The following is a 13,353-nucleotide window of genomic DNA, read 5'->3' as shown; positions in this document are numbered from 1 at the left end:
TTCGTTTTACGTTAAAATTAGTAGTATTTAAATTAACTAACTAACGTAGATTAATTAGTGCCTCCATTTCCCCCCCCCCCCAGAGAGCCCCCAGATAATGTTAACTATACAGATTAAAGACGAGAATAGAAATAACATGTCAAGAAAGACATGTTTTCACATATTATATTACAGTATCATTTCTTTATACGATAACTTATTGTGCATACCCCCGAATAGGGAACAAGGACTTTCTATAATGTATGATGTGCTCCAACTACCAACTACTACAGATAATGTTTATAACATGGTTAACCCTTTGGATGCTATAATTGGATTTATACAACTTGACATTTATAACAATTTCGTGCAACAAGGAGATTTATCCCACGGTGTCACAAAAGCTTTTCTCCATGTTGTGACAATCAGGATACTCGCACGTCCTTGAATTCCCTTAGTACCCCCCGTGCATACATCCCCCAGCAAAAGTACAACCAGTGGATTTTGATATTGAAAAAGTGCCAAAAAAGGGCAAATTCTAAGTTTCATTTTTCAGTGGATAATTGACACTTTTCAAGAACCCACTCGAAAATTAATTACACATTCAAAGAATGCCATCAGGTGCCAGCTTCACATCAAGTGTTTCACACATGATATTCACACTATATCATAGCAAGCATTTTAAGTTGGCAAAGTGTGCACAAATCCAAAGAACTGTGAACCCTTTCAGGGATGCACTGCATACAGCTGTTTGCTAAAACATAAAGCTGAATAGGTCTCGCTACCACAACACATGTAGGCACTAGATGGTCTCACTACCACAACATATGTAGGCACTATATGGTCTCACTACCACAACATATGTAGGCATTATATGGTCTCACTACCACAACATATGTAGGCACTAGATGGTCTCACTACCACAACATATGTAGGCACTAGATGGTCTCACTACCACAACATATGTAGGCACTATATGGTCTCACTACCACAACATATGTAGGCACTAGATGGTCTCACTACCACAACATATGTAGGCACTAGATGGTCTCACTACCACAACATATGTAGGCACTAGATGGTCTCACTACCACAACATATGTCAATAACAGGTGTAGGCACTAGATGGAACAGTGCCTACAATAAGTGCTCAAAGTTTCTGGAAATTCAGTGTGCTGTACTTGCAGTGTTATGGATAAAACAGCTATCCCAGGTCAAGGACAAAGATTTCAATACTTTTTTTATGAAGGTCTCACCTTGTGACAGTAAATCATTTCATTTCTGAAACCTTTGAAAGACATAACAATAGCACCTCATACACAGAAAACACATTCAATATCCATCACCATGCTTCTTTCCCATCAGCTACTCAACACTTTAAGACGAAAAGATGGAGACTGTTCTATTGTAACAGACAAGAAGTCTGTATCTGCTAAAGATTCCGAGCAAGGAGGGAAATATTGAGCACTACAACAGCCATTCAACTCAAGATTTATAGTTAACAATCACGGTAACGAGGAGAGATTTGATGTTTTCAACAAGCTTACACTTTCAAATGATATAAGAGCTAGAGGCAAATCTTTGAGTGAGCCTGCACTGCCATACTTCACAAATAATGAAGATGTTCTTTCCACCAAGAATAAACCAAAGCCTGAGTGTGCCTCTACACCTATTTCCTCTTGTTTGATCTGTGGTGAATCTACCCCCCCCCCCAAAGCATCCCTTTGTACTTGCAGAATAAGAAGTTTACCACTTCAAAGTAATGACCTCTGTTGGTCTGGGAAAGAATCCACTTCTTTGATGGAGGGAAGATTTATGAAAACTGCCAACTACTGATACACCTGCAAAGTACTTGTTGTGTATCCCAGCAACCATTGTTCCTTCTCAAAATGTATTGTAAACTGCATGGTACAATGTGTTAGCCAAAACTCTTAAATCAGATGTCCAGCTGGCAAAATGTCAGTGGGTTTATACTGCATAGCCAGTGACCATCAATGAGCATTGGCTTTTTTTTTTACCAGTTGATAATCTGGTCACAATTAATATTCATATTAGCTGTAAACAATACTTATAATTATTAAAAACTAGCTGCAATGTTTGTAACTATAACTAACACAGGTGTAAAATTCAATAGCATATTAACAAGTAGGCAAGCTATTAAGGTGATAAATTCTCTTTTAACTGAAAATATCATTAAGCTGTAGTTGTTGGATACTGTTAATTAGTTGATTAGTCTATCAGTTATTAGTCTGATGCCTTGTCAGTTTTACCATGTGTTAATTAGATTTACATAAGATAAATTTAAGCATGAATTCACCACCTTATATATTTCTATAATTTTATTACACTCTGGAGACACAACAAAAATAAATACTAGGGTTAGCAAGTCAGTCAAGTGAACAGTAAAAAAAAAAAGTAAAACCTATATTAAATACAATAAATACTAGGGTTAGCAAGTCAGTCAAGTAAACAGTAAAAAAAAGTAAAAACCTATATTAAATACAATAAATACTAGGGTTAGCAAGTCAGTCAAGTGAACAGTAAAAAAAAAGTAAAACCTATATTAAATACAATAAATACTAGAGTTAGCAAGTCAGTCAAGTGAACAGTAAAAAAAAGTAAAACCTATATTAAATACAATAAATACTCGCATATTAACTGAGGTTTTTGAATTAACTTTTAGGCTCCCATATCTCCTCTCTTGTTAAAATTAAGTCTTGGAGTTTAAACCTATACAAGCTAAGTATTTAATCCAAACAATAAGTTTAATATATTTTCATTTTCATGAAACAATTACTTTTTTCACATATTTGGTAAATATTATATACATATTAATTTAATATAATACAAGAGTTTAAAACTGCCCTGTTCTTCAACCACTGAAAAATGGTGTTATACTACATTGTTTTATAATATCCCTCAATTTTATAGTGCCGATAGCTTCATTTCTTTTAAACTTGCAATATAAATTCAAAACATTATATAACATACTATTAAAAATAGTTATTTGAAATAACTGTTAATTATTTAAAATATATATAAGGTAAAAATGGAAGTGCTGTATTCAGCATTGCCTTTGTTGTTGTCAGTAGACAGAAAATGAACCTATATTTTCATGTAATCCACATTCAACTAAGTAAAACAACAGATATTCAATTATTTAAATAATCTATTTTTCTGACAAGTCAAATCTCCAATCCTCATAAATACTCCTGTAAAATAAATGAAATAAATATGAATAACAAAGGACAATTAATTAATAAAAGGCATAGATACCGAGTATGGAGTGAAGGTCAAGAAATGCTTTATTTAATGTACTATTTAGACCTATAAAAGTTTGGAACATGGAATCATCAAAACATATGAACTGTCTAGACTACATTTAGTATTGGAGGACACCAGATGTATACACACACACTAGCCACAACCAGAAAAAACATTTGTGGTAGTTTTTAAGTTCTTCTCTTGAATTTTCTTTGTTCTATCATTTTCACATGCATTATTTAAGCTATGCTTTCTAGCAGGCATCAAGTTACATTGATAAATCCAGGTCTATTTGAAAAATTTAACATGGTCAGACAAACAGACTTACATTATTTAATAAAACTACACATAAAGTAAACAATACAGGAAAATAATGGATTCTATAAGTTTACAGATTATGAAACAGTTATGAACGTTCAGTGTATGACGTGTTTATGAGTTGAAACAAAGAAACTCGCAAAAATGAAGCAATAGTAAATAAAAAATACCTAAAAGCTGTTTATAGCTATGTGTGAAAGAACCAAAGCTAAATTATTGCAAAGTAAATAAATGTAAAGTTGTAATGAAGGCAAACTTAGCTGAATATGCTGAAACATCTGAATGCATTCACAAAGTGATAAGCATATGGTTTTGAACGAACTGCTCATGCATATTTTAGACCTAAATAAGTTGAGTAGCATGGCAAGTAGCAAACAAGTACAAAGTTCGTAACTAGAAGAGATAATTGTTTACTATACTCTTTATTTACTGTACTATGTTTTAAGAAAAATAAGTTTAAGAACTTATTTGTAGCTAATAATAATCTATATACATATGTACCGTATAATAATTGAATTGTGACTGTATTTTACAAAATACTAGTCCACTAAAACACAGCCAAGAGAGGTCACTTTGTAGTTTTATATTTTTGGATATGGTAACATGAGTACACATGCGCTGTGTCATTGAAACTTCTGTACTGTTAGCCAAGCACAGCTGGAAGGTCAATATAATAAAAATAATAAATATTTATAAATGTATAACATTATGACATTTAAGCTATTTAGACTAAACATTTGTGTTTTGTGTTATAATATATAGTCATTCTAAAATGAAAATAGCATAATTTATATTAATTTCCTAATTTTTTATGGTGGTTAAGAGATCAGTCAAATCTACAAAATCCATATAGAGATTAATTAGTGAGAATAACAGATAAAATAGGTTTTTTTTAAAAAAAAGGTTTGATAATAATTTGGACATTATAAAGATTTTGCATGTGAAATTTGAAAATTATCTGACATAAATGTATTTTTAATCTTAAAATGAAAATTACTTTGTATGATAGATAGACAACATATGAAAATAAAAAAAGGCATGATAAAAACATTGCTTTACAAGCCTTAAGACTTAATAAAAAAAAAGGTATTTTATGTACGAAAGCATTGTAATGTTTACTGATAATCTGCCAAATTTCATTAACATACGCTTAATAATTAAAAAGTTATAGCATGAAAACTGTAACAAGCACAAAATGATTATGAGGTCAGTCCCAGGGACCGAGCCCACGCTGACAAATCTAATTCTTACTGATTTCTATAAGAAATAAACAACTCGTGCTTCAATGTTGACTGAAACTACTGAACACTATTCATTTTTTACTATATAGTTCCTATACTTTACTAGAATGATACTGCTAAATCTGACAACCAGTAGTGGTGAATCAGTATACTTCTTGTATGATTTGTTTTACTGCAATGTAGAATATAACTAGTGGATGAAATAGTTTGACTTTTCAGAATTACTTTCTACAGTTTATGTAGCCACTGCAAATAAAATATTTTTATACAAGATATCTGAATGAATTTTCAGCTTGTTGAAACAATTTAATCGAAATGTTTTTTTTTATGGAACAATAAAAAATGATTGTTGTAGTTTTAATTACTGTTTTGTAAGACTTAAAATTTCCACACAGTTTTTATTCAATAAAGCTGTAAATTTTTTGCTTTGATTCAAAAATACAGCACAGTTTCACTGTGTTTATGATCACTAGAGTACAATAAATAATAACTTTTTTACCATAGCCCAAATTTTTATATTACCAATCAAAAGGTTTCATTCAATATATATATATAATTAAGTTTTAAACCCATTTTTATATTAAAGTTGATACACACCAATGAAAATAAGGTCAAATACAAAATGATTTCACTAAGCCTACATCTCATTCCCAGGATATTAAACGTAAAGCCAAAAAGGCTTTAATTTTAGAGATGATTAACATTGATTGTCAGTACAAAATGATGAAAGCTTTGCATTTGATGTGTTGCTGGAAGAAAGGGTATTTGTGAGCAACATTCACTACAATTACAGACCTGTTTGTGAAAGTCATGCTCTGTTATTTTGTACTTCATTTGAACTGATTGTAAAGTACAGTAGGAAAAGAAATTTTTTTTTTTTGTATATCTACAGAAGTGGGTTATACTGTCCTCCATGTCGGCTTATTTGAAAATAACCCAAAAGCTACAGAGTAACTTAAGGATGCAGTAACACGAGAGGCGTATGTAATTTCCAAGGACACAATTCAATGTTGCTCTCAATAATACAATGTTATATCATTGTAAGGATACTGAACAAGTCATTCAATACTGCCAAATTCTGTACTATTTATGTCAAATAGCATTTACTATCAATACAAATTTAAGCTGTATAGAAATGTCAGCCTGTATTTTAACAGACCTGTAATAAAAATTATTAAAATTGAAGTAAAAAACTTACACACTCACATTAACATCTTTCAAACTTGTTACGTCTTAGAAATTAAATACTTACCTAAACCGGTGCGAATAAATGCAGATGTAGAAGTGAAGGAACCAGGAACTGTGCTCCTAATTTCTGCTTGGACTTTTTGTTCTTCTTCATCACTATCTAAAACATGAGCTTTTAAATAAGCCATTAACTGAGGAGTTGCACGTTTTCTCCACAAAAAGTAGTCCATCATATTCCCACCATTTTGAAGGAAAAAAAATTCAGTCAAATGTTCGGTATATTTATCTTTGTTTCTCTTCAACTGCTGAATTTTATGTGCTAATATTTTATTACGCATTCTTGCAGTTTCTTCATTTGGAGGCGGTTTTAGTTCCAGTTTAAGTCTTTTAGGTTTCGGACTTGAATGTGGACTTAAGTTTCTATTTGTTACAGGACTTACTGAATAAGTTTTGGAGGGAGGTCCTCCTACACCAATGGCATTATTAGAAGTCACACTATTTACAGTAGGCATTGTATTATTACTGACACTTGACATACATGTATTTACAGAAGTACTATGGGAACTATTAGCATTTCGTTTATTTGAAGTCTGCCCCTGTGCAACTTGGCATGACAGGGAAGGTACAACCTTAGACTGTGGAATCAGATTAGATACTGAAGATGCCAGATAGCTCTGATTAGGTGTTCCAACCTGCAGAACAGTGCTGCCACTCTGAACAGCTAGAGGGCCCGTAACAGTGTTAGCACTTGCTAAGCTATAGGAATGAACTCTGTTGACGTTGCTTCTCTGTACATGTAAAGCACCAGTAGGATTCAGAAGAATGGCCTGTTGCTGCTGATGTCCTAAAACTGCTGTTCCTGTTCCAGACGTTGTTAAGCACACACCAGCACCATCTTGTCTCCCTGTTCTTACCACTGTCCTCTGAGGCATGCTCACAGTAGCAACAGGAAGAGTAAGAACAGTGGAGCCTACTGTTCCTAGTTTCTGTAACTGGACATTCTGTACACTCACTGCAGTGACAGGCACAGTGGACTGTGCCTGCAGCTGAGAATGACCTGTTAACCCAATGTCGGAGGTTGTGACAGGACGGTTCCCGGTTCGAACATTGTAACTCTGACTGGCTGCAGCAAGAATACGTGCTAAGCCTTGTGGTGAACTAATAGCATAAGATGTTGATGAAACACTTGCTTCAGTCTGTGCAGTTCTGGTTGTTCTAACTGATCCTTGTTGTAAAGACACTGGAAAAAATAACAAACATTTGTAATTATTTTGTTCTCAAAGAGAAGTAGTCCTTAGTTATAACTCAAAAGCAAAGAGAAAAAAAACTTCCACTGAAAGTAAAAAAACAGAAAAATTACAACTTTCTTCCACACATTTTTACCCTCACCCGCCGAGGGTATTGCAATCGTGTGTGTCAACATTTCTGTGCACGTATCTTGAAAACTATCATACCAATGTACATGAAAATTTTACACAAACTGGGACAGTCCTCACCAAATTTGGTCAGATCCTTATCTGGATCAATTTGAAGCATTTCTGATAATTTTGCAGTTTTGGTTTAATAGCTCTGTAAAGTGTGATTGAACTTGTACCAAATATCAAGGGCACATTAAGGTTGAGACTCCTCATCCAGCTAAAAAAAACTGATCTGGATCATTGATCATTCTAGACCTGAAAAAGGTTTTCGAAGTTTTTGAAGGTGAAAATGCAAGTAATCTCAAAAAGGAGTGGGGAGTAAGGGTATGCAATCTCTCTGATTGCTTTTGTTAAGGGTACCAATGATATTTGGTATAGACCACACAGATCAAACATTAGCAATTTTACTACAGAAAATCACAAACTCAGAGTTCCATAAAGGCTTCACATAGGCCTGATTAAGGTCAAAGTTCTATAAAGGGTTCACATAGGCCTGATTAAGGTCAAAGTTCTAAAAAGAACTCATATAGGCCTGATTAAGGTCAAAGTTCTATAATGGATTCACATAGGTCTGATTAAGGTCAATAATCTATAATGGATTCACATAGGTCTGATTAAGGTCAATAATCTATAAAGGATTCACATAGGCCTGATTAAGGTCAAAGATCTATAAAGGATTCACATAGGCCTGATTAAGGTCAAAGTTCTAAAAAGGATTCATATTGGCCTGATTAAGGTCAAAGTTTCATAAAGGGTTCACATACGCCTATTTGATGTCATTTTCTTAACAGAGAAAATTTTCCAGATTGTGGTATACTTAAGCATAAAAAAAAAAGTCCTAAAATGAGCTCCAAGTTTCTTTACTTAAAATAATTACTATTAATTTCGTATTTCAATGTATCTGATGCAATACTTTAATAGTCTCAATACTTAAGAGTTAGCCACACCTTGAGTTCAAACAATCATGTTGACTGACTTTTATTTCATAACCAATATTTGCAACTTACTTAATTCAAAACAGTGTTGGCAGATCTCTTCTAATTCAAAGTATTCAAATAAAAAACATAAAATTAGCATATTTCATATATATTATACACATTCATTGTATAAATACTCAAATTAAAGAAAATGTACATTCCAGTCCCACTTAATGTCTCAAAATGTAGATAATATATACTTAGTGTGACCCATTCAATTTCACTTACTTCATTACTAAAAAAATATATTCACAGTGTGTCATGCACTGGCATCTGGGTAAATCACAACAAATAACAATAATCTCTTTGAACAGCTTTTCCTATTCTTAAAACTATTTTAAAAAAGGCTGGTAAAAAGCTTAAAACAACATTAAATTCATATACAAGGGTTGTCTGAAAAGTTCATGGCACAATCAAAAATGTACAATTTTTCTCTGATAATTATTAAGTTTGAACCTATTTATATGTAAACAACACTTAAAGAGTGAGCAGTTTTAAACGTCATGGGAGGAGATTGAATTTTGTCCTGTGATCAAATATGACACTGCAAGAAATTTACCAAGACATGAAAGCAGCATTGGGGGAGGTTGTTTCATCATATTCAACAGCAATAAAGTGGTACGCCAAGTTTAAGGTCAGACTGGACAACAACCAGAACAGATAAATTTAATGATTTGGTTACATATGATAGAAGAATTACCATTAGAAAGTTAGCAGAGAAATTGCAAATCACTAACGTGCTGTAGTAATCGTTACAATTGACAGTTTGAGCAAGAGTAAGATTAGTGCCAGATGGGTTCCAAACATGTTGTCATCCGAGCAAAAATGAATTAGTTGTCTAAAGCCAATTCCTACTCCAAAGGTTTCAACTATGGATGGGTTCACCATCTTGACCCAGAGACAAAATTGCAAAGTTTGCAATGGAAATACCCAAGTTCACCAGCCTCAAAGGAGTTACACTGCATCAGTTTCATGGGATACCAAGGCACTTTACTAGTTGGTTATTTAAAAATGGGTCAATTCATTGCAGGTGATTACTATGCATTCTTAATCAACAACTTACATCAAGAAACCAAAGAAAATAGTATTTCTCAAAAAAGGTGTACTCTTCCATCAAGACAATGTCCCACCTCATAAATTGTGTAAAGCTTTGAATACTGTCCACGATGCTGGCTTTAAGTTACTCGATTCCCACTAACCAGCTGCATCCCAAGTGACTTTATTTCTCTTCCCTAACCTTATAATTATTCTGAAAGTTCAAAGATTTCAGAGTGATGATCATCTTGCAAATACAGTCCAATCATGGATTGAGGACAAAGAAGAGTTCTTCCAAAAGGTCATAAAGGCATTAAACCCAGGAGCAGATTATGTTTAAAAACCGTAATTTAACCAGTCTCTCTTTTCTTTAAAGGTCAGGCCACAAATGTTTTGGACATCCCTCGTACATACTTTACAAAAGAAGATCCCAAGACTTTTGAATCATGCCATGTGGAATTACACTTGCATTTTCCTGAAATTTTTATTCATCAAACATGCATGCCATTGGAAATTACAAGTCTTAGGACTTATCATGCACAAGATTCACAATGTCCAATGAAATATAAACAACCATTATTCTGTTTAATAAACCTTTTTCGTTTTTTTTGTAAAATGTAAATTATTTTATGTGTGTTTTTTTTTAAATCAAAGTGAAATTTTGGGACTTTTCCAAGATCATGACTACTTACAAACAACTGTTTATCTGTGACTTCTAGTACCGAAACTTTTAAGTCACTTTTCACCCCCTTTCCAAAATTTCAAGTACCTGTACAAATTCTGCATATCTCATTGTATCAGTGAAAAATGTAGTACTATACAAAGTTTGTAACAAGGAGTAAATTATATTCCCAAAAATTTTCATCAGGAGACGTAGCCTCATACCATGATATTAACATATACACAAACTCTTGCTTACAAGTGTAAAACAATTTAATGGTACCTGCTACTTGAGCTGGTATAGCTATATTTTGAATTTGACTCCCCAGTGACACACCAGGAATGAGGTAATGTTGATAAGCAGCAGTGGCAGCAGGTGTAACACCTGTAGTACCAGGGGCAGCAATGACATTCACTGTACCTGCCACTGGCTGAGCTAAGGCTATCCTCTGTCCCTGGGGCTGTAACTGGATAGAAGATGCTGAAGTGACATTGGTTTGGACTATCTGTTGCTCTGATGGAGTTATCTCCCTGGTTTCTGACTGAGAAACCTGTAAGAGAGTATTCCTAACTTGGGTTTGTTGGTCAGTATTCTGTGATGTTTGAAGCTCCAGGTGTCCACTCTTGTTGCCATTGGGCTCCCCACCAGCCTGGATCATGGCCCTTTAAGACCACTGAATCTAGAAATATAAATCATAAAGGTTACTAAACAGAAGTTTTAATTTTTTCTTTTCTTACAGTTTACAAAAAGAAAAACATTTAAAAGTTATCCATAACAGTTGTAATTTAAAGTTGACACATTACTGCTTATGATACATTCACTTTAATATAACAAATATAGTAGCACTGAAAGGTTATCTTAGGACATGAAAAGTTGCTTCCCTATAAAGTCTATTAGATTACAAAGAGGTCACATGGTCGGTCAAGTTGATTGAGCCCATGTTGAGAGATTTAAGCTGCGTCAGAATAATCTGAACATTTATTTTTCATAAGTTACAGTGAATAAGTGTTTAAAAATTGACATATAGAACGAGCTTAAAAATTTACATTAAAAGCCAGAACAAAATGCCTTCAGATCCAATATTTTAGGATTAAATTACTTTAATTCTAAACTGTATCATACATGTAAGATAGTACTAAATATGTAAGAAGCTGAATAGCATTCTGACTCTCCCTATAAGTTTACCACTACTACTAAAATTATTAAATATCTGTTGATGAAAATAAACTTTGTGACATTGTCAAACAACTTTTCACACAAATCTAATAAACTTTATTATCCTAAAAAAACTCAGTGTGAACATAAAATTATTTTCAAAGCATTTCCAAGAATGCACAAAATTTGATCAACAATACTGGAGTACCTGTTTTAAACATTTTCAAAATATATAAAAAATATAAACCGTAAAACTTAGACAATTTTCATGTTTGAAAAATATTTCAACCTTTTCTATAAACATCAATACTGTTCATCTAATCTCGTGTATTCTTGCAGTGTTTTGAAAAATAATTTTCTTCCCAACAACCTAAGATTTATTCAGTTACCTTGCATCTATATAGGCTAATCACATTGTTTATGTATTCAAGCACCCTCAGGAGAGTACGGTTGTTTATATGATGATGTACTTCATAACACTGATTATAAATAGTAAAATACAAGATATTACTAGTAGGCTGGGATTAAGTTATATTTACTTAGTTGTTAGGATACAGTTTACAATTTTACATAAACACAACTATGTGATAGCTATTCAATCATATGGTGGTGAACAGATTGAACACAACTAAATATAGGTGGTCAAGCACATGGACACTGGGGTGCAGCTTGACTGTACAAAAGGATATTAAAGTTAATAACATGTGCCACTTTGACTTGTTAAGTGTTGAGAACAAGATTTAATTTTTTTCTGTAAATAACTTCAAAGATAAAACTGCGAACTAAAATATTTCACAATACAAACATCTAACCTTGACTAACATAAAATGTCAGTTACAACTGCATTTAGTTGATTGCAGTAACAGGCAAACCCAGAAGACAAGTATCTGATGCACCTAATTTTGCCAACCTACAGGTACATTACTTTAAGAAATGATAAAAGTATAGGTAAATAACATTAAAAACCAAAGATTGTACAGTTTTTTTTTTACAGTAACATGTAGGCACTGTTGAATTTCTAAGCTCTGTAGTTGTGCTGAAATAAAACTACTTTTTTTGAACTGTTTCTACAAATACATACATTTAAAAAAGTTACATTACCCACAAGAAAAACATGAATTCTCCATACCAACTTTCTATACGCAAAAAAACCTTACTAATACTATCCCAAAATAACCCCAAGTTTCAAAACTTTCTGTGCACAACAAGGTATTGTACCATTTGTAAATCACGTGCATTTTAAGTTTGAAAGATGTCGCAGGCGATCTCTTCAACAGAGTCAACTGATAATTATGTTCACTTGCAAAGAAAGTATTTGGCTATTTGCAAGAACTTAGAAATGAACTGAAGAACACTCACTTTTTAATTTTTATAATATTCCAAAACAAGGACATGTGAAGTATAACATCTGCATGTTAAGCCATTTCTCTAAGCACCAAAGCTCATTACTTAGCAATGGCATCAAGCAAGAGAGAAAGCTAAATACAAGTGCTTATTACTTATTAATAGTATGTAGGTCGCGGTGTAGTGTTAGGGGTCCAAAATAACATTGCTATAAAAAAATCAAGAAGGAATCCTCATTAGCCATGGCACTTGAGATTCTTTTAAGCAGGATTAGAGTAAATTAATCTGCGAGACCCTTTTTATTAGCTATATTTTTGTGCACCAGCAATACCGAGTGTGGGGCACGGGTATATCCAATTTGATTTTATTACTCCTCAGGATCTCTACCAGCTTATCCTCAAATTGAAATTCTTTTAAGCAGGATTGGAATAAATTAATCTACAAGTCCTTGGGCGTGGTCAAATACATCATCTGAAACAGTTTGACCTCCCGAGTCCAAATCGGTCAAGAGATAGTGGAGCTATGATCTAAAAGGTATATAATGCAGGACAGTTCTACATCTGTAGACCTTGCAAAGGTATAAATTTAACATTTTATTGTTTTCTCAAGACAAAGTGGCTCATATCATGATCTAAAAGGTAGTGGGTGTTTTTTTTCAGGTTGAAATGCATTTTTTTTCCCTTTAGGCTTTACTGCAATCACAACCTGTTTATACATAATTGTTCATGGTGCATGTTTTATTATTATATTATATATTATTATTATTCTGTATG

The 13,353-nt window shown here is 33.1% G+C and overlaps 1 protein-coding gene across 1 annotated transcript in view; it reads right to left on the bottom strand.

The window, feature by feature from the left end:
• The window catches only part of LOC106467099 (helicase domino-like), a 94,605-nt gene that overhangs the window by 66,816 nt on the left and 14,436 nt on the right, over positions 1-13,353 (bottom strand). Inside the window, exons 2-3 of the mRNA XM_022395218.1 lie at positions 10,364-10,760; positions 6,055-7,230 (exon numbers count right to left, since the gene is read on the bottom strand). Of these exons, the coding sequence (XP_022250926.1) occupies positions 6,055-7,230; positions 10,364-10,739 (1,552 nt within the window). The 5' untranslated portion in view covers positions 10,740-10,760. The remainder of the gene's footprint in view (positions 1-6,054; positions 7,231-10,363; positions 10,761-13,353) is intronic.

This window comes from Limulus polyphemus, unplaced genomic scaffold (assembly GCF_000517525.1).
Source record: "Limulus polyphemus unplaced genomic scaffold, Limulus_polyphemus-2.1.2 Scaffold2488, whole genome shotgun sequence".
Classification (NCBI taxonomy): domain Eukaryota; kingdom Metazoa; phylum Arthropoda; class Merostomata; order Xiphosura; family Limulidae; genus Limulus; species Limulus polyphemus.
This window is presented reverse-complemented; position numbering and strand designations above follow the sequence as displayed.